At 46.8% G+C, this 25,289-nt stretch overlaps 1 protein-coding gene across 1 annotated transcript in view; it reads left to right on the forward strand.

The window, feature by feature from the left end:
- Positions 1-25,289, forward strand: part of TFAP2D (transcription factor AP-2 delta (activating enhancer binding protein 2 delta)) — an 88,515-nt gene that overhangs the window by 34,077 nt on the left and 29,149 nt on the right. The window contains exons 4-5 of the mRNA XM_015417393.1: positions 2,471-2,636; positions 7,917-8,035. Coding sequence (XP_015272879.1) covers positions 2,471-2,636; positions 7,917-8,035 — 285 coding nt within the window. The remainder of the gene's footprint in view (positions 1-2,470; positions 2,637-7,916; positions 8,036-25,289) is intronic.

Genomic DNA, 25,289 nt, shown 5'->3' on the forward strand with positions numbered 1-25,289 from the left:
CGCCGAAAAGTCTTTTCATTTAATTTCGAACCATTGGTTCTCGTATGACCTTCTGAGGCAACAAACAAAGCTCTTTCTTGGAATGGTAGATGCATGGGGTAGAGACAGTAGACCAAGGGAGCCTTTTCTCCCTCTCTCATAATACTCCAACCCAGGGACACCCAGTGAAGTTGTTGGGAAATAGGTTCAGGACAGACAATACTTCTTTACTCAAGGAGCAATGAAGCTACAAAATTTACCACCAGTGGTGACCATAGGGTTGCCAGGTTCCCCCTGGCCACCAGTGGGTGATGAGGGCATAGGGTTCCCAGATCCAGGCTGGGAAGTTCCTGGAGATTTGGGCAGGGCTCTTTTTGTAGAAAAAGCCCAGCAGGAACCCATTAGCATAATAGGCCACACCCAACAGCTGAAACTCATTAGCATATTAGGCCACACCCCTGACAGCACAGCTCATTAGCACATTAGGCCGCACCCCCATGTTACCAGAAGTGTGGTCATCCAGCCACACCCACCTTTTGCTCGTTTACCTTGTTTGTTGTCAAAACCCAGGGCCTTTTTTTGTAGCAGGGACTCCTTTGCATGTTAGGCCACACACTCCTAATGTAGCCAATCCTGATGAGTTTCTGCTGTTGGGTGTGACCTGTTATGCTAATGAGTTCCTCCTGGGCGTGGCCAACTTGGGAGCCAGCCGGAACTCCGTTCCTGTGCGTTCCTGCCCAAAAATAGCCCTGGATTTGGGGATCGAGTCTGGGGACGGGAGGGACCTCAGTGGGGCATGATGCCATAGATTCCACCCTCCAAAGCATCCTTTTTCTCCAGGAGAACTGATCTCTGTAGTCTGGAGATGAGCTGTAATTCCATGGGATCCCCAGGTCCCACCTGGAGGCCGGCATCCCTAGGTGGCTATGAGCATAGATAGCTTTACAAGGGGGTTAGACAGATTCATGGAGGAGAAGTCCATCAATGGCTACTAGCTGTGGTGAGTGAAGGGAGCCTCCATCGACAGAGGCAGCAGACCTCTGAAATCCAGTCCCAGGAGGCAGGATCAAGGGAAGACCTTGGCCTCCGTGCCCTGCTTACTTCGCTCTCCAGGGCAATTGTTTCATCTCCTGTTTGAAACAGGAAGCTGGACTAGATGGACCACTATGATCCAGCTTGGCTCTTCCTATGTTCTTACTGGAAAAACTCATCGTTTCCTAAAAGAAGATCTGAGGCCATCTTCTTCCCACCCATTCATGTGTCACCCTTGATTGACAGTACAATTCAACACTGGGGGATCTTAGAAGCCAATAACTTAGCTCAGGATTCCTCTGCCAGTAGCTAAACTGGGCAACAATGCTGGATATGGACCATGGACCACAATCCTCCTTGGCTTTAAAGAATTAATAGATGTGCCAACATCCCCATTTTCTTATCCCAGGGTCCATCTCCCCTTACCTTCTGCAGAGGTAAGAGCCAGTGTGGTGTAATGGTCAAGAGTGTTGACTTAGGTTCTGGGAGACCCAGTTTCGAATCCCCACTCTGTCATGGAAACTTGCTGGGTGACCATGGACCGGTCACACTCTCTCAGGCTGACCTACCTCAGAGGGCTGTTGTGAGGACAAAATGAAGTCGCAGAGACTGATGTCAGCCGCTTTGGGTCCCCCTTGGGAAGTATTAATGAATTAAATAGATAGGTTGTCATATGAAGAAAGCAACCTTTGATACTATTGAAAATCAAACTCATTGTCTGGGCCATTCTTTAAAAAGAAGAAAGACCCACCGATCCAAAATGAGAAAAAGGGAGAAAAGAAATGAGTGTCGAGAACTGGTGATGTAGCAGAGTGTAATTATTAAAATATCATCTTCATGGCATCTGTGACTATAAAGAAATCATTGCCCCTTCTCAGGATATTTCTTTTTCAAAGAAGGCCCCAAATACCCTATATTGTGTGTTTTTGTGAATGTTCGGCTTTGAAACGGAGATGATCACCGCAACCCTAGAGTCGGATTCGACTGGCTTTTGAGCAAGGGAACCTTTACCTTTACTTTATATTTGCCGTCAAGTCACAACTGACTTATGGTTACCCTTTAGGGTTTTCAAGGCAAGAGACTTACAGAGGTGGCTTGCCATTGCCCGCCTCTTCGTAGTGACCTTTGTCTTTCTTAGTGGTCTCCCATCCAAGTATTAACCAGAATTAACCCTGCTTAGGTTCCAAAATCTGACAAGATTGAGCCAGTCTGGCCTATCCAGGTCAGAGCTATATTGTATATAGTTGTATTCAATAAATTCAACTGATTATAGTTCCTTTAATTTCTTTGTTTGGCATATATATATATACATTCAAACCAGTGATTCTTAAATCTGTGCTTTTCAATGTGACAAAACCAAACAAGGCATAAACATTCCCTCAGATGTGTACTGAAGATATTTCAATCTCAGACCCTTGACTTCATTGCTTAATATGTGACTTCTCTCTCTCTCTCTCAGGTGGTACGTGTGTCGTTAACCCGACGGATCTCTTTTGCTCGGTTCCCGGCCGCTTATCTCTGCTCAGCTCTACTTCGAAATATAAAGTGACGATCGCGGAAGTGAAGAGACGCTTGTCCCCGCCAGAATGCCTCAATGCCTCTCTCCTGGGGGGCATTTTGAGAAGGTAAGGCAAACCTCAGAACAGTAATATGTTCGAGAGGTCCTTTTGTGAGATATCAGCTCCCCTTGGTCAGGGGTGTAGCGGAGTGACACTGTGAGGTAAACCATCAACATGGCTTCCATTCTCAGGACTAATATGGCACATTAAAGCATTAATAAGGCAAACCTAAGCACAGTAATATGTTCGAGAGGTCCTTTTGTGAGATATCAGTTCCCCTTGGTCAGGAATGTAGCAGAGTGACACCGTGAACCATCAACATGGCTTCCATTCTCAGGACTAATATGGCACATTAAAGCATTAATAAGGCAAACCTGAGCACAGTAATATGTCTGAGATGTCTTTTTGTGAAATATCAGTTCTCCTTGGTCAGGGGTGTAGCGGAGTGACACCGTGAGGTAAACCATCAACATTGCTTCCATCCCCAGGACTAATATGGCACATTAAAGCATTAATAAGACAAACCTAAGCCCAGTAATATGTTCAAGAGGTCCTTTTGTGAGATATCAGTTCCCCTTGGTCAGGAATGTAGTGGAGTAACACCGTGAGGTAAACCATCAACATCACTTCCATCCACAGGGCTAATATTTCATCTACGATCAGAGGCAGGAAAATGGCGCCCTCTCTGGGATCTGCTGCCTGAAATTATTGACTGATAAGACCCTTGAGGTGCTAACCCCAGTCAGCGCCTCTGACTGACTGCTAAAATAGACGATTTATTGAACAGTCAGTTCACAAGGGCTGAGCTGTAAAGTGGAGAATGAGAAGACTTGTGGTGCTGTTATCTTTCCCGTCCTATCTAGACTTGCTATATTTAGGAACAGAGTCCAAATAACTGGTCTGCTCCTTGCTTTCTAGAAGCTAGGAGGCTGCAGTCACTTGAAGGCTTCCCTCTGAAACCTGGAGGCTGCGTTCAGACATCACAGTGAACCGTGGTTTATGAACTGGGCTTTGATCCGATGCCAGTTATTCACAATATCAAAATGCAGAAAGTGTAACTAACAAAGACTGGTTCTCTCCAAGCTGGGATTTTAAGATAGGATTTGTCACCAGTCTGTTAGTAGCAATTTGCATGAGTGTGTGGTTTGTGAATTCACAATGAATTCATGGGCACTCCATGAAATTGCTGAGCAGTCCGGTTAGAAAGGAAGTCCTTCTTCACCCAAAGAGTGATTAACACATGGAAACCACTGCCACAGGAGGTGGTGGCAGCGACAAGCATGGACAGCTTCAAGGGGGAGTTGGATAAACATCTGGAGCAGAGGTCCATCAGTGGCTATTAACTTCAAGGTATAGATAGGAACTCTCAGTGTAGGGCAAGGGATACTCTGTGTTCTTGGTGATTGGAGGGGGCAACAGTGGGAGGGCTTCTAGTGTCCTGGCCCCACTGGTGGACCTCCTGATGGCACCTGGGATTTTTGGCCACTGTGTGACACAGAGTGTTGGACTAGATGGGCCACTGGCCTGATCCAACATTGGCTCCTCCTCTTATGTTCTTATAGACAGGAACTCTCAATCTGGGGCAAGGGATGCTCTGTATTCTTGGTGCTTGGGAGGGGGGGCACAGTGGGAGGGCTTCTAGTGTCCTGGCCCCACTGCTGGACCTCCTGATGGCACCTGGTATTTTTGGCCACTATGTGACAGAGTGTTGGACTGGATGGGCCATTGGCCTGATCCAACATTGGCTTCTCTTACGTTCTCTTATGTTCTTAATCTATAGGGTTAGTTGAGTGGCAGTGTCCCTTGAGGTTGACCATCACTAAAGATGGGAGGGAGAGGGAAGATGTCCCCCCAGCTGGAGCAGACAAACCAGGCCCATAGCCAGGATTTTTTACTTTGGGGGACATAAAAAAAATGGGGGGGAGCTAAACCTAATTAAAGTTGATTATAAGAAAACTTTTTAAAAGGTTTTAAAAGGCTTCCTTTAATGAAAACTTGGAGGCGGGGCCTGTAACTAAGGGTGCAGAGCCCCAAAATGCCCCGCTGTAGCTACAGGCCAGAGACAAACTGTGGTTTGTGGACGAGCCAGGATGTATTACTGACATTTGGTGGTTTGTTCTATCAACTGTGGTTTCTGCCGGCCTCTCAATGTGGCCTCGGGTTCACAAAGAGGAGAAGGTTGTTGAGCAGAGGTATATTTTAATCGATGTCCCAGACTCTTGACTGAACAACTTTCAGTGCTGTCCTAAGCAGAGTTACACCTTCCTAAGCCCATGGACTTCAATGTACTGATGTTTTGATAAAGGTATGAGGACTATGCAGTGCTAGGGTAGCTAGTCTCCAGGCAGTAGACAAAAGAAGGGGAAAACACAATGTGCCAGTTATCAAAGACAAATGCACACTGCAAATGCCATTAACAAGTCTAATATCAATGCCTTAAGAAATATTTTGAAATACCAAATGAATGTATATTCTTTTTTAAAAACTTTTTTATTTTTAAAGACAAACATAAAATAACATAGAATGAGGATATCCGTTACCTCCTTAAGTTTCTTGTTTACAGATCTCTTACCTTAACAAAACATTGATTTTATATAATCCACCTTAAATCCTCGTATAATTTTCTTGCAAATATGTAAAAATAATATCCTCAAAGGAAGTTATGAGTCTGTATGCTTTATTTATTGTATTCTTCAATCCATTTGTAGAATCTTGACCAAGTATTTTCAAAGGTTGTCTCTGGTTGTCCTTCCAAAATTTAAGTTAGTTAATAAATATTCAGTTATCAAGGTTTTCTTATACCAACTCCAAAAGTATTTAATACAAAGCCTTACCATCCTATCATGTAATTTCTGCATGGTTTAACGTGTCGTGCTAATTGTCTAAGCTTTGTTTCGGCCCCTGTTGCTTTGCTTATTGGTTGTTCCATCCTCTTGATTGAATCTCGTCACACTGTGTCATCCACCTTGAGTCTCGGTGAGAAATACAGACTGTGGACGATGGAAACAGATGGACTCAGAAGGGTTGTGATGTTGTGTAGAACTGCTGTGGAGACCAAACTTCAAATCGGAACCATCGGTCTAGGAAATCTCTTTCAACCAGTAGCCTCCTCTGTGCAGCATATCTGTCCTCCTTTGTATTAAATACTTTTGGAGTTGGTATAAGAAAACCTTGATAACTGAATATCTATTAAGAAGATACACCCATTTGGTATTTCAAAATATTTATTTAAAGGCATTGATTGTTAGACTTGTTAACTGCAGTCTCCAGGCGGTGGTTAGAGATCTCCAGAAATTACAACTGGCCTCCAGGTTACAAAGATCAGTCCCCCTGGAGAAAACAGCTACTTTGGAAGATGGACTCCATGGCATTACATCCCCAGTGAGGTCCCTCCCCAAGCCCCGCCTTCCCTAGGCTCCACCCCCTCCAAATCTCCAGGAATTTCCCAACCCAGAGCTGGGAACCCTACTCCGAATGATACTACCAGGTATGGTACTTACTGTTAATTCCTGTAAGTATCATCCTATCAAAAAGGGCTGTGGAGGCTCAGCCAGGAAGTGCCCAACCCAGAGCTGGGAACCCTAATCCGAATGATACTACCAGGTATGGTACTTACTGTTAATTCCTGTAAGTATCATCCTATCAAAAAGGGCTGTGGAGGCTCAGTGGTTAAGATGCTGAACTGCAGACTGGAAGGTCGGTAGTTTGGCAGTTTGAGACCCTAGTGCCGCGTGACGGAGTGAGCTCCCATCTCTGGCCCCAGCCCCTGCCAACCAAACAGTTGGGAAGCGAGAAAATTGCAAGTAGATAAATAGATACCGCTTTGGTGGGAAGGTAACAGCGTTCCATGTGCCTTGGTGTCTAGTCATGCTGGCCACATGACCACGGAAATGTCTTCGGACAACGCTGGCTCTTTGGCTTGGAAATGGAGATGAGCACCGGACCCCTAGAGTCGGATTCAACTGGCTTTCGAGCAAAGGAAACCTTTACCATACCATCCTACCATGTAATTTCTGCATGGTTTAATGTGTCGTGCTGATTGCCTAAGCTTTGTTTCGGCCCCTGTTACTTTGCTTATTGGTCGTTCCATCCTCTTGATTGAATCTCGTCACACTGTGTCATCCACCTTGAGTCTCGGTGAGAAATACAGACTGTGGACGATGGAAACAGTTGGACTCAGAAGGGTTGTGATGCTGCGTAGAACTGCGCTGTTCAGCATTCTCGTTTTTTACTTTGGCTCTTAGAGTGGCTGTCAGCCATAAACCTCTTAGTTGTTAATGATCCCTTCCGCACTTGGATCTCACCCCTGGTTTTGTCAGAGTTCAACTCGCAACACGATACCTTGCATTTATCCCTGGTTATAACAGCATCCGTTTATCCCAGGACAAGTGTGGGACAAAACTGGGGTGACCTCAGTGTAATATGGAAACAAAAAAATACCCCAAGATAATTACGGGGTGAACTCATGTGTGGTGTAGAATGTAAAAATACCCCAAGATAATTACAGGGGTAAACTCGCATGTAGTGTAGAATGTAAAAATACCCCGAGATAATTACAGGGGTAAACTCGCATGTAGTGTAGAATGTAAAAATACCCCAAGATAATTACAGGGGTAAACTCGCATGTAGTGTAGAATGTAATAATACCCCGAGATAATTACAGGGGTACACTCGCATGTAGTGTAGAATGTAAAAATACCCCAAGATAATTACAGGGGTGAACTCGTGTGTAGTGTAGAATGTAAAAATACCCTGAGATAATTACAGGGGTAAACTCGCATGTAGTGTAGAATGTAAAAATACCCCAAGATAATTACAGGGGTGAACTCACGTGTAGTGTAGAATGTAAAAATACCCCGAGATAATTACAGGGGTGAACTCGCGTTTAGTGTAGAATGTAAAAATACCCCGAGATAATTACAGGGGTGAACTCGCGTTTAGTGTAGAATGTAAGTTCAGGGACAGCGTTGAACCAGGATTTAAGGTCTAGTGCAGAAAGGACCAATAAGATCACCAGCTCTGGTTTGGGAATATCTGTAGATTTTGGTGGTGGAGTCTGAGAAAGGCCAAGTTTGGAGAGGGGAGGGGCTTCAGCGGGGTGTAATGCCGTAGAGTTCACCATCCAAAGCAGACATTTTCTCCAGGGGAGCTGATCTCTATAGCCTGGAGATCAGTTGGAATCCCAGGAGATCTTCAGAGACCACCAGGAGGTTGGCTACCCCAGCTGTCAACTGGGAATGTGAGGCTCTGGGCAGACGTCGGAGTCAATTTTTTGAAACAGAAAAACGGGGCAAATGTTGATAAACTAAAACCAAAGCGGCTTTTCTTTCCCGTTCTCCCAAACAGAGCAAAATCCAAGAATGGGGGCCGTTGCTTGAGAGAGAAATTAGACCGGCTGGGCCTCAATTTGCCTGCAGGGAGGAGGAAAGCAGCAAACGTCACCCTCCTAACGTCCTTGGTAGAAGGTAGGAATTTGGAACACCATCCTGTCATGCTTTCTTTGTTGCCTTTTTTGAACCAGGGCTTTACACACCGGTAGTGCAACTCGTGGTGGCTGCAGTGGCTTAGAGGTTAAGACGCTGAGTTGCAGACCGGAAGGTCGGTAGTTTGGCAGTCCAAGACCCGAGTGCCATGTGGCAGAGTGAGCTCCCATCTCTGGTCCCAGCTCCTGCCAACCTAGCAGTTCAAAAGCTTTGGTGGGAAGGTAACAGCGTTCTGTGTGCCTCGGCATCTAGTCGCGCCAGTCACATGACCATGGAAATGTCTTCGGACAGCGCTGGCTCTTCGGCTTGGAAATGGAGATGAGCACCACCCCCTAGAGTCGGGTTCGACTAGCGTTCGAGCAAGGGAAACCTTTACTTTCACTAGTGCAACTTGATCCTAGAAAAATACACTCAGTGTGCAGCAGTTGTTCCTGTGAGTTTAGTGTCTCTAGTTTGCACAGGTTCCATCCTATACCCTCCTGGACCTCCTGAACCTGCCCCTGTCAAAATGACTGCCTGTCATTGACCTCCCCTGATGCTCCTCTACCTGGCCTCCAAGTTCTGCCCTTTCCTTGCTTTGAAGTTGGGAAAACATTTAGGTTGAGCAGAGCCTGGAAATGTATTTGTTTAAAAACTGGCATGAACTGCCACAACCAGCTGGAAAGTTTGCGGAAAGTTCATGCCCGTCGAACCTGCCGCGAACTTCACTTCGTGAACCACAACCCAGCCAAAATTCATCACAAACTTTAGTTCATGAGCCAGTTCATGCCCATCCCTAGTAAAAATTCAGCATGCAACAAACTAATGTTTTTGGTATTAAAAAAATCAGCAGCATTGATGATAGAGTCCACCGAGCTTACATTAGCAGACTGCCTGGTGGAATAACTCTTATTTACATGCCCTGCAAAATGCAGACAAGTCCCATAGGGCATGAGTCTCTTCAGACAAAATATTACACTCAGTCATATATATACCTGGATAGCCCAGACTAACCTGATCTCATCAGGAAGTGGTGGTGACTACAAGCATGGCCGGCTTCAAAAGGGAATTAGATAGGCATATGGAGCAGAGGTCCATCAGTGGCTATTAGCCCCAAGGTATAGATAGGGACTCTGGGGCAAGTGATGCTCTGTCTTCTTGGTGCTTGGGGGGTGGTCAAAAGTGGGAGGGCTTCTAATGTCCTGGCCCCACTGGTGGACCTCCTGATGGCACCTGGTATTTCGGGTCACTGTGTGATACAGAGTGTTGGACTGGATGGACCTTTGGCCTGATCCAACATTGGCGTCTCTTATGTTCTTAGTTCTCAGAAGGTAAGCAACGTTGGCCCTGGTTAGTACTTGGATTGGAAACCACTGAGGAACTCCAGGGTTGCTATGCAGAGTCAGGCAATGGCAAACCACCTCTGAATGTGTCTTGCCATGAAAACCCAACAGGGGTTGCCATAAGTCAGCTGCTACATACTGCAAAAAAGAAAAGAAAAGAAATGCTATGACATTTTAAAGATAGCAGTGTTTGTTTATAATTATTGGCTGACTCTGATTGGCTTGCTTACTCTTTGCTTTCGACTGCCCAGCAGTGCACAACAATGACAGGTCTTTGGAGGGGACTTGGACTCTCACTCAATTGCGTTTGAATATTTGTGCATGAAATAGTACTGAAGGCACCACACTGCACTGTTCAGATGCATGGAAAGTAACTCACTGAACAGGCTCGGATGGCTCACAAGCAGCTAAACTGCTCGATGAAAAACTGGTTCCCTGCTTGCAGCCAGCAAACAGAATGTGAGCTGAATGGGATGGTGTTCAAGCATCCCTACTTCGAACACAGTACTTTCAGTGGTGACAGCTTTCGCTTGAGCTGGTGGCAAAGCAGTTGCAGAACTATAGCAGATCAGGTTCATTCAACTCATACATTGGCCCCACCACAGACTCCTTTGCAGTAATAATAATAATAATCCATAGATAGAAGACAATTCTGTGTAGGAGATGTGCTGCTAATCATCCTTCGATCATGATGTGAGTTACTCTTTGCTTTCATGCATATTGCACAATGCTTTACTTTGCTTTATGCATATTGTATAATGTGCTATTTAAATTAAAGCAAAAAGTCTCTGGAATGAGGAAAGGGGTTTTGGATCTTATTGAGAAAGATCCTTATATGAGGCCATGGAAGGTGGTCACTAAAAATAGGCTCCAATGGTTTGTGTTCAATAACAAAGATATGGACATCATAAAACAATTAAAGCCCTCAATATTTAATTTGGATAGAACAAGTATCTTATTGAGGGCACGGCGTATATGCTCACCAGCATTTTTTGGCGTTCCCTTCTCTTGTGCTATTCTGAGATACTTAAAAGACCTAACGATCCCTCATTATAGAAGAGCATTTATGCTCGCTCAGTTAAATTCTTTTCCCTCGGCCACACTGGAAGGCCTATTCACGGGAACAGTGGATTCAGACAGAGATTGAACATATGGATCTAGTCAGTTTATATCCTTAGAACGTGTTTGATTGAAGTGTGAGATCTGTTCTGGGTTGAGGGGAAAGCGTTTGCCCTCCCTCTTAATAGGTTATGTGAATTTGTCATCTCCAAAAACCATCCAGTTTTCCCATGTAGATGAGGATTGGAAAACTACCTTAGCAGTTGTGCAATATTTAGCTGTGGTGATTGCCTGTAAGAGGGTTGGATCTTCACTCTGTTCAAGTCCTTTGAGTCAAGAGAACAGTAAGATAAGAAGTACCATGTGCTGAGAAGTGGTTTCAAAGCATGTCCATTTGTGACGTCCAGCGATCACATCTGAAAATATATGACATCCCGCACCTGGGGATTAGTGGAGTTCTGAGAGGAGCTATGGGGCACAATGGAGATCTACAATAAGAACGGGGAATTGAAGGAATCACTCCCCTCCTGGTGGAGCTACCTTGCTTTGTCAGGAAGTCTAGTTAGGGACCTGAGCCGTAAAGTAGATTTACACATTCACATCATATCCGAGTTTGTGGGGTTTTGTGTCTTTGAGTGCGTTATCCCTCAGCACATTTTTTGTGTGTGTGTCAGGGGGTTTGTTTCCAGATTTAAAAAATGGTAGAGATACCACAAAAGGAAGTTGTTAGATGTATTAGAATGCAGTGTGATGGATCCTATTCCTAGCTTCCCAATTCATTGAGCAAAAGTTGGACTTAAGTGTTTGTACAAACATTGGGCAGAGGTCCCTTAGGCTGGAGAAAGACTGCATTAGAAACTTAAATGGATCTGTATCAGTTTGACTGGGGATATGGAATGGGGTAATATATATATTCTCCTTAAACGGCGTCGCTCTCATATATTTAAGGGCTTTCCAAGGTTTTAAGCATTGATCTGTTTCTATTGTATGGCCAATCTCCTTCATCCAGACTGTTTTCTTTAACATCAAAACATCAAAGAAAAATGGCTTCCTGACTCCAACGTGGCAATCGGCATTTCCCTGGGCGTGTAAGAAAGCCACGAGAACTAAGCACTGAGGCAACCCTTCCTGCCCTCCCTCTCATGGCCAGCCTAAGTCCACAGAATCAGCATTGCTGTCAGGTGGCCGTCTAGCCTCTGCTCAAAAACCTCCAAAAAAAGGAGAGTCCACCACCTCCATAGGAAGCCTATTCCACTGAGGAACTACTCTAGGAAGTTCTTTCTACTGTTTAGCCAGAAACTCTTTTGATTTAATTTCAACCCGCTGGTTCTGGTCCAACCTTGTGGTGGATAGCAGATGAGAGATTTTAATTTTCACAGGCCGCCTGAGGGGGAGGGGGTTGCAGAGGGTAGGAGTGTGTGAGAGTGACAGATTTCATACTGTCCCGTTGCTGCCCTCAACCAAATGCCTGGCAGAACATCTCTGCCTTGCATGCCCCTCCAGAAAGATAGTAAATTCGGCAGGGAATGAATATTCTCCAGCAGAGAGTTCCACCAGGTGAGGGCCAGGGCCAAGAAAGCCCTGGCCCTAGTTGAAGACAGCCGGATCTCTCTTGGGTTGGGGAACACCAGAAGGTTCTTATTCCTGGAGGGTATCACTCTTCTGGGGGTATACCAAGACTGGCGGTCCCAAAGGTATGTGGGTCCCTGACCGCTAAGGGACACTCAAAACCAAGATGCTGAACTGGCCTAGGTAGACCTTCCTGAAGGCACCATGGCTGATGGGCTTGACAGTGGTGAAGTCCTCGATAGAGGGCAGCTGAGACACCATGACACATCTGTCCGTACCTCAGCAGCCAAGGTGGCAGCCTCCTGCATGCCTGTCCTGTCCTGGGGCACCAGCTCCATTGCCCCATGGCCGAGGAAGACCCACCTCCAGCCCCAGTCTTTGCTTTGCCCCACAATCATTCAAAGTTACGCCCCACCTGCCTAACATCACATGCCAAACAGAGGTCCTTTCTGCACTTGGATCTCATCCTCGGTTTTCTCAGAGTTCAACTCGCAATACAATACTTTCCCAATACCTGGCATTTATCTCTGGTTATGGTCCGTTCTGCACTTGGATCTCATCCCCGGTTTTCTCAGAGTTCAACTTGCGATACAATACCTTCCATTTATCCCTGGTTATAACAGCATCTGTTTATCCCAGGACAAGTGTGGGGCAAAACTGGGGTGACCTTAATGTAATGTGGAAACAATACATACCCTGAGATGCTTACAGGGGTGAACCCGAGTGTAGTGTAGAGTGTAAAAATACCCCAAGATAATTAGAGGGGTGGACTCGAGTGTAGTATAGAATGTAAGTTCAGGGACAGGGTTGAACCAGAATTAAAGGTCTTGTGTGGAATCACCCTAAAACAGCATCCATCTATCCTGGGACAAGTGTGGGGTGAAACCGGGGTGACCCCAATGTAATGTGGAAACAAAAAATATCCCAACATAATTACAGGGGTAAACTTGTGTGTAGTGTAGATTTTAAAAATACCCCGTGATAATTACAGGGGTGTACTCGGGTGCAGTATAGAATGTAAAAGTACCCCAAGATAATTACAGGGGTGAATGCGAGTGTAGTGTAGACTGTAAAAATACCCCGAGATAATTAGAAGGGTGAACTTGAGAGTAGTGTAGAATGTAAGTTCAGGGACAGGGCTGAACCAGGATTTATGGTCTAGTGCGGAATCACCCTAAAACAGCATCCATCTATCCTGGGACAAGTGTGGGGCGAAACAGGGGTGACCTCAATGTAATGTGGAAACAAAAAATACCCCAAGATAATTACAGGGGTGAACTTGTGTGTAGTGTAGAATGTAAAAATACCCTGAGATAATTACAGGGGTGAACTCGTGTGTAGTGTAGAATGTAAAAATACCCCGAGATAATTACGGGGGTGAGCGTGAGTGTAGCGTAGAATGTAAGTTCGGGGACAGGGCTGAACCAGGATTTAAGGTCTAGAGCAGAAAGGACCAGAAAAGAACGCATGACGTACTCCACGGAGACTGTTGGTCAGGGCTTTTTTTGTAGAAAAAGCCCAGCAGGAACTCATTAGCATAATAGGCCACACCCAACAGCAGAAACTCATTAGCCTATTAGGCCACACCCCTGACAGCACCGCTCATTAGCATATTAGGCCACACCCCCATGTTACCAGAAGGGTGGTCATCCAGCCACACCCACCTTTTGCTTCTTATTCTGTTTACCTTGTTTGTTGTCCAAACCCAGGGCCTTTTTTTGTAGCAGGAAATCCTTTGCATGTTAGGCCACACACCCCTAATGTAGCCAATCCTAATGAGTTTCTGGTGTTGGTTGTGGCCTATTATGCTAATGAGTTCCTGCTGGGCGTGGCCAACTTGGAAGCCAGCCGGAACTCCATTCCTGTGCGTTCCTGCCCAAAAATAGCCCTGATGTTGGTTCTGATAAACCAGCACACTGAAATGCAAGAGAAACTTTGTGCGCAGGGCCCAGCATGCTTTGCCGAAGGTCGAAATCGCCTCAGTGCTTCGTTCGGTGTTTACCCTCCCGACGGAGATGCAGGCAGCTCGAGCTGCTGCTGAGCCAGAGAGACTTTTCCCTTCCCGGGCACTGTTTGACAACCGACCAAGAAAGTTTGCCTGATTGGAAAGGACAGTTGCCGAGCTCGAGCGGAGGCAGAGCGCTCCGGAAGGCCCCACTGGAGGGACGAGGCTGCGTACCTTGACAGGCTTCTGCCAGCAGGTGTGAGGAACAGCGTCGAGCTCTCTGGGGACTGCCCCCCAAACTGAGGAGTGCTCCGATCTTGAGCGAAAGCCAAAAGTGGGCCTCCGAGGAGGAAAGTGTTCTGCCTCTCCCCTACCCTCTCCTCCTCGCCTGCATAATGCCCACCATTTGTGCAGGCTTACTCGGAAAGGCTCACGGAAGGAGAGGGGGAAGAGGCAACCTTTGTTCCCCCCCAGGATGGAATAGGAGGAAGGATATCTCAAAACAAAGAGGTGGGTCTTTGTATAGGCGTCGCAAGGAAGAGGAAAGAGGCTGTTTCGGCAGACTCGCTTGTCGCAGAGAAGAGTGATCTGTCTCTCTGAAATGAATATGGAACGCACATGATTGCTGAGACGTTTTCAACCTTCTTCACAGATCCTTTGTGAGAAGGGGAAGGTCTGTGGGTGTGACTCAATCAATGGCAGAGCCTCTGCTTGGCATGCAGAAGGTCCCGGGTTCAATCCCTGGTATCTTCAGCAGAAAGGGCCAGGCAGTATGTGGTGTGAAAGACCTCTGCCTGAGACCCTGGAGAGGTGGCCCCAGTCTGAATAGACAATACTGACCTTCCTGAACCAAGAGTCTGGTTCAGTACAAGACAGCTTTGTGTGTTCAATGGTGTGCCATTGATACCTGGAGAGATAGGAAATCTCAGTCTGGGGCAAGGGATGCTCTGTATTCTTGGTGCTTGGGGGGGGCAACAACGGGAGGGCTTCTAGTGTCCTGGCCCCACTCCTGGACCTCCTGATGGCACCTGGTATTTCTGGCCACTGTGTGACACAGAGTGTTGGACTGGATGGGCCTTTGGCCTGATCCAACATTGGCATCTCTTTTGTTCTTATATGGAGCAGAGGTCCATCAGTGGCTATTAGCCACAAAGGATAGAGAGGAACTCTCAGTCTGAGGCAAGGGATGCTCTGTCTTCTTGGTGCTTGGGGGGGGGAGCAGTGGGAGGGCTTCTAATGTCCTGGCCCCACTGATGGACATCCTGAAGGCACCTGATATTTTTGGCCACTGTGTGACACAGAGTGTTGGACTGGATTTATTTATTTATTTATATTTATTTATATTTATTTATTTATGTTTTGATTTGTATCCTGCCCTCCCAAAGGCTCAGGGCGGCTCACATGCGGCAAAGCCGAGATATAAAATACAATAAAACATGTAACAGCATAACAACATTTAAAACCACCAAAAAATCCATGCTACATCACGGCGCTGTAATCTTCCTATGTCAATTCTTCCAAGATGGGAACAACCACCCCAATTTTGGCGGCCAGCTATCTCGATAGCATGGTCTCCCGCACCCTGTCTGTAAACTCCTGCCTGGCAATGCTTACCCCCCATTTAGTGGGGGCAGCCGATGACACACTGCCGCAGTGGTGGGGTAGTGGCGGCGGCTCCTACTCATAACCCTGGCGGAAGAGCTCCATCTTGCAGGCCCTGCGGCACTGCGCAAGGTCCTGCAGGGCCCGGATCTCCCCCGGGAGCTCGTTCCACCAGGTAGGAGCCACCACTGAAAAAGCCCTGGCCCTAGTAGGGGCAAACTTAATCTCTCGGGGACCTGGAACTTCCAGGAGGTAGAGGCTCCCCGATCGTAGTGCTCTTGGGGGAACATACGAGAAGCGGTCCTTCATGGATGGGCCACTAGCCTGATTCAATATGGGCTTCTCTTATGTTCTTATGAGTTCTTACCCCCTTGTAAAACTGATGTCCAAAGATATCTAGTTTGTAAACCAACAACCAAAGGCAAATGAAAATCACATGTCAAGTAGCTGTCCTTCATGTTTGGTTCCAACTAAGGGCTTTGCAGCTGATTTTAACAAACAATCCGTCAGTGAATGCATGGGATTTGACATCTCTGTCTTAAGTTGGGGACCTGTTCCCCAGCAGTGTCCACACACACACCCCCGGCAGTTTCAGAAATCCCCCTCTCCCCTGCCTGATGAGTTTTGGACAGCAGTGCTGCCATTGGCAGAAGGGATCCACAGAATCCAACCCAGGGAAGGACAGATTCAAACGGTATACTTCCATAATGATTCCAAAGAGACAATTCCTCTTTATTTATCAGTAAATTTGCTTGCCTTGACCTGGATGGTCCAGGCTAGCCTGATCTCATCAGATTTCGGAAGCTAACCCTGGTTAGAATTTGGATGGGAGTCCACCAGGCAGAGTCCAGGGTTGCTAGGCAGAGGCAGGAAATGGCAAACCACCTCTGCCCTGGATGGTCCAGGCTAGCCTGATCTCATCAGGTCTCAGAAGCTAAGCAGGGTTGTCCTTGGTTAGAATTTGGATGGGAGCTGGCCTGTAGTTACAGTGGGGCTATTGGGGGCTCCGCCCCCTTCCTTAAAGGGATGCGCCCCCCCCCCAGATTTCATTCTGAAACGGGTAAGGGATTTCATTGCTTTAGGGAATGTGGTGTAGTGGTTAAGTGTGCGGACTCTAATCTGGGATAACCGGGTTTGATTCCCCACTCCTCCACTTGCACCTGGCTGGATGACCTTGGGCAAGCCGTAGTTCTGATAAGAGCTGTCCTTGAAAAAGAGCCGTTTCTGTCAGAGCTCTCTCAGCCCCACCCACCTCACAGGGTGTCTGTTGTGGGGAGGGGAAGGGAAAGGAGTTTGTAAGCCGCTCTGAGACTCCTTCGGGTAGTGAAGGGCGGGGTATAAATCCAATCTCTTCTTCTTTTTCTTCTTCTTTTGCATTTCATTTATGTCTGGGGTGGCTGTTGTGGGGATGTGTGTGTTTGTGCTGCATTCAATTTAATTTACGATTAGTGTCCTTGTCCTTGTTATTACTTAAAAGTGCAGTTGTTTAGAGATAGAAAAAATAATGGCCAATAATAGCAGCCCCACCAGAAATTATTTGCCCTACAAGGCACAAAATCCTGGCTTGGATGAGAGACCACCAAGGAAGTTCAGGGTCACTATGCAGAGGCAGGCAATGGCAAACCACCTCTGAATGTCTCTTGCCTTAATCCCCCTTGGCATACAGAAGGTCCCAGGTTCAATCCCCAGCGTCCCCAGTTAAAAGGATGAGGTCATAGATGATGTGAAAAACCTCTGCCTGAGACCCTTAAGAGCAGCTGTCGGTCTGAGCAGACGATACTGACCTTGATGGACCAGTGGTTTGACTCAAGGGATGGATGCTTTGCGTGTGTTTGTGTGTTCCTCCCATGCTACGGGCACATTTCTGGAGACCCGCGCATTGCCCTCATCAGCAACTTCCAGCACTTCTACCATTCAACACAAACGGTGTGCTAGCTTTGGATTCCAATGGGGACGAGGGGATAAATATATTAGCGGGGAACAAGAAACCAGTATGTTTATATATATATATATTAAAAAAAAGCCCGAGATCCATTTAGAAGCTTAGCATATTCAAGCCTGAACATTGATTGAGATCAGCATCCTATTTGAATGTTGTATTCCTTATGACTTGTTGTCAAGCACTTCATGAATATAGATTTAGGTAACATTATCTAAAATTATTTTTGAGAAACCAGTATGTTTATAAACCTTACAGAGCAGCAAGATTTTTGGCGGTATGAGCTTTCAAGAGTCAAAGGTACCTGTTGGAGGGAGCTTTGAAACTTATTGCTGTCTAAGGTTCTTCTGGACTCTAATCTGGCTCTTCTACTTCCAACCAACCTGGCTACCTTCTGAAACAGTATATTGATACCACCTTTTAGGAGTTTTGAGCACTAAGGTCCTTTCTGCACTTGGATCTCATCCCTGGTTTTATCAGCGTTCAACTCGCGACACAATATCTTGCATTTGTCCCTGGTTATAACAGCATCCGTTTATCCCAGGACAAGTGTGAGGCGAAACCAGGGTGACCTCAATGTAATGTGGAAACAAAAAATACCCCGAGATGATTACAGGGGTGAACTCGAGTGTAGTGTGGAATGTAAAAATACCCCAAGATAATTACAGGGGTGAACTCGAGTGTAGTGTGGAATGTAAAAATACCCCGAGATAATTACAGGGGTGAACTCGAGTGTAGTGTGGAATGTAAAAACACCCCAAGATAATTACATGGGTGAACTCGAGTGTAGTGTAGAATGTGAAAATACCCCGAGATAATTACAGGGGTGAACTTGAGAGTAGTGTAGAATGTAAAAATACCCTGAGATAATTACAGGGGTGATTTCGAGTGTAGTGTGAAATGTAAAAATACCCCGAGATAATTACAGGGGTGAACTCGAGAGTAGTGTAGTATGTAAAACTACCCCAAGATAATTACAGGGGTGAACTCGAGTGTAGTGTGGAATGTAAAAATACCCCGAGATAATTACAGGGGTGAGCTCACGTGTAGTGTAGAATGCAAATTTGGGGACAGGGTTGAATCAGGATTTAAGGTCTAGTGTGGAAAGGACCTAAGTGTGCCTTCTTTTCAGCCTCATGAATTCATTGGTTCCATCACAAGCTCACAGTTCAATGCTACAGGGTCGAGCGATTTGTTGTTTTGTTTCCATCTCTTCAAAATTACTTAGGGATCTGTTTCCCCTTCAGCAGCTGTATGGCAAGAAAAATCCCTTTCCTTAGAATGCAGAGAGAGATTTATCGCCAGAGCCCTGGGATCTGGAGCTGCCAACTCTCCAGGCAGGGGCCTGGAGATCTCCTGGAATTATAACTGGTCTCCAGGCTATAGCAATTAGTTTCCTTGAAGAAAATTGGCTGCCATGGAGATAGAGTCACAAGCCCCCAGGACCCAGTGGGATTTCCCCCACTTTGAGGGGCTTTAATCCACCACTGGCAAGCCTACTGCCAGGAAAAACTCCACCCCCAACCAGGAACATCGTTGCATATCATCCCCAATGTGATGATGTCTTTTCCAGGTTACATCATTGTGCCGGCGATGTCATGCGGCAATGCTCTGGTTTTGGAGCAAACGCTATGGTTTTGAAGCCAAAAACCCATAGAGTTTTGCCCAAAAACCAGAAGAGGAGGAGTAGGAGGAGAGTGGATTTATACCCCACCGTTCACTACCTGAAGGAGTCTCAGAGTAGCTTACAATCTCCTTTCCCTTCCCCTCCCCACAACAGAAAGTGACTTCTGTGTGATGTCATTGTGTTGGGGATGTCACATACGACGTCCCGCCCATCCCCAGAACGCCCCCGAAATCCCCCTGCGGTGGCAGCAAGGTGATCCAGCAACCCTACATCGAGGGCGGACTCTATGGCATTACATCCACCTGAGATCCTGCCCCTCCCCAAATCCCACCCTCCCCAGGCTCCACCGCCCATAACCTGCAGGTATGTCCCTACCCAGAATTGGTAACCCTGTTACCGGAGTGACTCGGAAAGTTGGTTGCATCTCTTAGCTTTGCAGTGTGTGAACTCAGTTTGCTGTGATGCACGTTATCGTAGAACATTTTTTGTGATCTAGTCAAGGTCAGGAAACAGATGTTGTTACGTTTAGGGTGGTATTGTTTGAAGTGCAATCATCTGGTTGAAGTGTGGCTTTTGCTTTGAAGATCTATCTGTTTGCATGTCCTAGTGATGGCCGATATTGACTCAGTATGCTCTCTGCCAATGGAATCATCGCACAGGTATTTTAAACCACCACTATTTATAACTAATGGTCCCCCGGGTTTAGTCTAAACAGGCAGCCAGTGGCTTGCCGGCAAATTTTTTTTCTGGCGGGGCTGACATTATTAGCCATAATGAAAGGTGTAGTGGTTTGGTGTAGTGGTAAAGTGCGCGGACTCTGATCTGGGAGAACTGGGTTTGATTCCCCACTCCTCCACTTGCTCCTGGCTGGATGACCTTGGGCAAGCCATGGTTCTGATAAGAGCTGTTCTTGAAAAAAGAGCCGTTTCTGTCAGAGCTCTCTCAGCCCCACCGACCTCACAGGGTGTCTGTTGTGGGGAGGGGAAGGGAAAGGAGTTTGTAAGCCGCTCTGAGACACCTTTGGGTAGTGAAGGGCAGCATATAAATCCAATCTTATCTTTTCTTCTTCTGAGAGCCAGTTTGGTGTAGTGGTTAAGTGCACGGACTCTGATCTGGGAGAACCGGGTTTGATTCCCCACTCCTCCACTTGCACCTGGCTGGATGACCTTGGGCAAGCCATGGTTCTGATAAGAGCTGTTCTTGAAAAAAGAGCCGTTTCTGTCAGAGCTCTCTCAGCCCCACCGACCTCACAGGGTGTCTGTTGTGGGGAGGGGAAGGGAAAGGAGTCTGTAAGCTGCTCTGAGACTCCCTTGGGTAGTGAAGGGCGGGGGATAAATCCAAACCTCTTCTCCTCCTCCTCTTCTTCTCCCTCCCCACCTGCAAGATTTAAAGGGCCCTTCAGCTGATCAGCGGGGAACACATGGCCTGCTGATCATCTGGAGGGAGGGAGAGGGCACATGCCTTCTTCTCAGCACTTATATGGCGGATACCTTTAAGGAAGGGGGCTGAGTCTTTAAGGAAGGTGGCAGAGCCCCCCAATAGCCCCACCCTAGCTATGGGACAGTGTGGAATCCTCCAGTCTGATGCAAACCTGAGATAAAGGGAGTGGGGGGGCACTCAAAGGGGAGAACTGAGGTGGGAGGGAAGGATGTTTAACCCTTCCTGCGCTGCCTTCCCCCCCTTGCAAATAGGCCTCCTGAAGTTGGTTTCTTCCAGCTAGGCTCACGTCCAGATTCAGAGTAAGGGTTGGGGATCAGTTAAAATAGCAGTGGGTTACATACTTCCTTCCTTCCACTTCACTGCTGGATGGAACAGAAATCAGGTACTGGGCAGACCTCCCCCCGGGATAGGACCCATGAGCAATGCAGCCAAACTGTGCCCACCATTTCTTCTAATTTCCTCTTATGGGGGGGAGGAAGATGTGACAGAAAAGGGGCACAGAGAGAGGGGGGGAAAGAGGGAATTGGTTAGGGGTTCCACCGGGGTGCAGAGCCCCAAGGTATTGGTTTATTCCGCCCAAGGTGAGTGGACACAGATTGTGCCCACCTGACCTTTCTCCTTTGACCTTCAGGGCAATAGCTTACAAGGGCCAATAGGAACCCTGTTTGCCTATCTAGTGGATAAGCCATCATTGTTCATGAATCCATCATCATTAAATGCTCCATACTAAACCACATAATACATTCATTAATGAACTGATCATCATTAAATGCTGTGTTCTAAATCATACATTGCATTCATTAAGGAATTGATCATCATTAAATGCTCCGTACTAAACCATGCATTTGTTAATGAATTGATCATCATTAAATGCTCCACACTAAACCATGCATTTATTAATGAATTGATCATCATTAAATGCTGCATACTAGACCATATAATACCTTCATTAATGAACTGATCCTCGTTAAATGCTGTGTTCTAAATCATACAATGCATTTATTAAGAAACTGATCATCATTAAATTCTCCGTACTAAACCATGCATTTATTAATGAATTGATCATCACTAAATGCTGCATTGTAAACCATTCATTACATTTATTAATGAATTGATCATCACTAAATGCTGCATTCTAAACGATGCATTGCATTCATTAAGGAATTGATCATCATTAAATGCTCCGTACTAAACCATACATTTATTAATGGATTGATCATCATTAAATGCTGCATACTAAATCATATAATTCATTTATTAAGGAACTGATCATCATTAAATGCTCCATACTAAACCATGCATTTATTAATGAATTGATCATCATTAAATGCTGCATACTAAACCATATAATACATTAATTAATGAACTGATCATCATTAAATGCTGCATTCAAATTATACATTGCATTTATTAAGGAACTGATCATCATTAAATGCTCCATACTAAACCATACAGTTATTAATGAATTGATCATTAAATGCTGCATACTAAATCATATAATTCATTTATTAGTGAATTGATCATCATTAAATGCTGTGTACTGAATCATACATTTATTAGTGAACTGATCATCATTAAATGCTGCATCCTAAAACAATGTAACATACTTCTTGATGAACTGATCATTGTGAAGTGCTGCTTACTGAAACTTATCGAGCTTTTATTATTTTGATATCCCATGTATTCATTTACTTTTGTTTCCTTCCTTCATACTCCGCCTTTCTCTCTGGGGAAGACCCAAAATGACTTACACCGTTCTCATTTTTTCCTATGTCATTCTCACAACAGCCCTGTGAGGTAGGTTAGTCCAAGGGTGTTGGACCAGCCCCAGGTCAGCCAGTGAGCTTCCAGGGCAAGAGTGGGGATTCAAATCTGGATTTCTCAGATCCTGTTCCAACACTGTAGCCACGACAATATACTGGCTGTCAAGTATACTTAGGCTGCGGTCACACGGAGCATTAGCCACGCTACAGAGATGGAAGATAGGTGGATTTTCTGGGTGCGATCACAGCGCCACATCTGGGAAGCGTAGAGCTCCCGTGGCGAACCCAAGGCTTCCCGCCGAAGATGCGGGGTAAAAAACTAGTACCTCGGAGGTACTAGTTTCCGGAAACCACGGGGCAAGGGCGGGCGCCTGATCGCGTTTCCGGTGTTAGGTCGTGGCATCCGGCGCCCACCCATGTCCCGTCGCTAAAAAGTTTTCTTTTTTCAAGTCTCCACGGGATGCGCACAAGCACCCAACGGTGCATGAGCACACTTCGTTCAAAAACAAACAACACAGCCCCCTCCTCTTTTCCGTACCTCCCCCACTCCTGGCTCGGCCTGCTTAAGAGGAACTCTCTGCACTGGGCGGCAGAGGGGGAGGTGCAGGGGGGTGTGGCGGGAGGGCGGCCTGGCCGAAGCTCCTCCTGGAGGGGACCAGACAGAGGACACAGTTTGCATTCCTCTGCAGCCCTGGAAGGGGTTAATCCCGTGGAGCCTTTTCCTAGGGGGGCCGCTTCTTTGCCGTGCCGCAGGATTGTCCTGTGATCGGCACCTCCCCCCTAACCACGGGACCTTGATGGGACCTCTATGGGACATCTGATCGCGCAACCGCACGTTATTTTGCTCTGGGGCAAACAGCCACGCTCCCCCCCCCCCGCGCATTTTCCTGCCCGTGTGACCGGGGCATTAAGTAGGCTATTGTATCGACTGTTATATTTACTTATTTTAAAAGGAGACCAGCTGAGCTCTGAGCAGGAGCAGGAGAGAGAGCTGTGAGAGAGGTGAGTGGGTTTCTTTTACTTGCTTTCAGCTGAGAGAATTCAGCTAAGGATATTTTGTGGGAAAACTGTGTTTAGCAGTGTGTGGAAGCACTTAGAGTTCTTGCAGAGTCCTGGCTGATTGAGTGTGGGAGAGGAACGGGCACTGTTTGACTGGGATTGCCTGTAATTGAGAGGAAGTGGAAGGGGCATTGTTTTGCCTGTGATTGAGTGCCTGGGTGAATTTGAATTTGAATAGCTGCTGCCTGACCTCTGCTGGGGGAGGCCTCTATTTAAGGAAACACCTTGCCAGAGGCAGAGGAGACCAGCTGAGCTCTGAGCAGGAGCAGGAGAGAGAGCTGTGAGAGAGGTGAGTGGGTTTCTTTTACTTGCTTTCAGCTGAGAGAATTCAGCTAAGGATATTTTGTGGGAAAACTGTGTTTAGCAGTGTGTGGAAGCACTTAGAGTTCTTGCAGAGTCCTGGCTGATTGAGTGTGGGAGAGGAACGGGCATTGTTTGACTGGGATTGCCTGTAATTGAGAGGAAGTGGAAGGGGCATTGTTTTGCCTGTGATTGAGTGCCTGGGTGAATTTGAATTTGAATAGCTGCTGCCTGACCTCTGCTGGGGGAGGCCTCTATTTAAGGAAGCACCTTGGCAGAGGCCGGAGCGTCTGGCACGAGCCGAAGGGTGAGCTAAAGGGCTCTTTGCCTGTGGCTCTTAGCCTAGGGGCTCTGTAAGAAGCCCAAAAAGAGCCAGAAAGACAAGGCCCTAGGCTCTTTGTCTTTCCCGTAAAATAATTTGACTTTGATAACAAAAACCACATAAATACCAAGGGTTTAAAAGGGGGATTATATTTACTTATTTTAAAAGAATTATGAAGCCAGAATGCCAGCAGGGGGTGGGGGGCTATCCAGTGTTTTGCACGGAGTGTCACATGTATGACTATCTGCCCACTGGGCAGAAGTCTTGGGTGTGTCCTCGGTGCAAGGAGCTCCTGGTTCTCAGGGAACGTGTGTGCTCCCTTGAGGCCAAGGTGGCTGACCTGGAGAAGCAGAGACAGTCAGCTAGGCACACAGAAAAGACTCTCGGGGACTTGTTAGCTTCGTCCCACTCTGGATCTGGCAGCCCCGCTGCTGTCAGGGAGCATGAGGGTCTAGGGGAAACAGGGCACCATGCTGAGGATAAGGGGAATGTGCCCTCAGAAGGGACCTCTTCCCCAGCTGGTGAGCGGCTCTCCTTTTGCACCAAGGAACCATCCCTGAGCAGGGTGGGAGGGGGGCTCTTGGTAGTGGGTGATTCGATCCTTAGGCAGGTAGACAGCTGGGTGGCGAACCCGCGTACTGACCGTATGGTGACTTGCCTGCCTGGTGCGAAGGTAGCGGACATTACGCGTGTTTTAGATAGGCTGGTAGATAGTGCTGGGGAGGAGCCAGTGGTCGTGGTGCATGTCGGCACCAACGATGTGGGGAAATGCAGTCGTGAGGTCCTGGAGGAGAAATTTAGGCTGCTGGGCAGGAAACTTAGGTCCAGGACCTCCAAGGTAGCCTTCTCAGAAGTGTTACCTGTTCCACGCGCAGGGCCGGAGAGACAGGCAGAGATCAGGAGTCTCAATGCGTGGATGAGACGATGGTGTAGGGGGGAAGGGTTCAGGTTTGTTAGGCACTGGGATACTTTTTGGAACAAGAGGGAGCTGTACAGGCGAGACGGTCTCCACTTGTCCCGAGAAGGAACCAGGCTGCTGGCACTTAAAATCAAAAAGGTGGCAGAGCAGCTTTTAAACTGAATATTGGGGGAAAGCCGACAGGAGATGAAAAGTCTCTGGTTCGGGTTGGCTCATCTGAGAGAGGTGAGGGGGTACCGGTTGCTTTTCTACAGGGAGGTGGATTGAAATTGTCCACAGAGGCCATGGCTGGTGACATGGACTGCCGGACAACGACTCGAGATAGCAAGAGGAAGGATGCAGGCTTAACTTGTAAGGGAAATTACAGCTG

This window comes from Gekko japonicus, unplaced genomic scaffold (genome assembly GCF_001447785.1).
Source record: "Gekko japonicus isolate JY-2015 unplaced genomic scaffold, Gekko_japonicus_V1.1 scaffold2423, whole genome shotgun sequence".
NCBI classification, from domain to species: Eukaryota; Metazoa; Chordata; class Lepidosauria; order Squamata; family Gekkonidae; genus Gekko; species Gekko japonicus.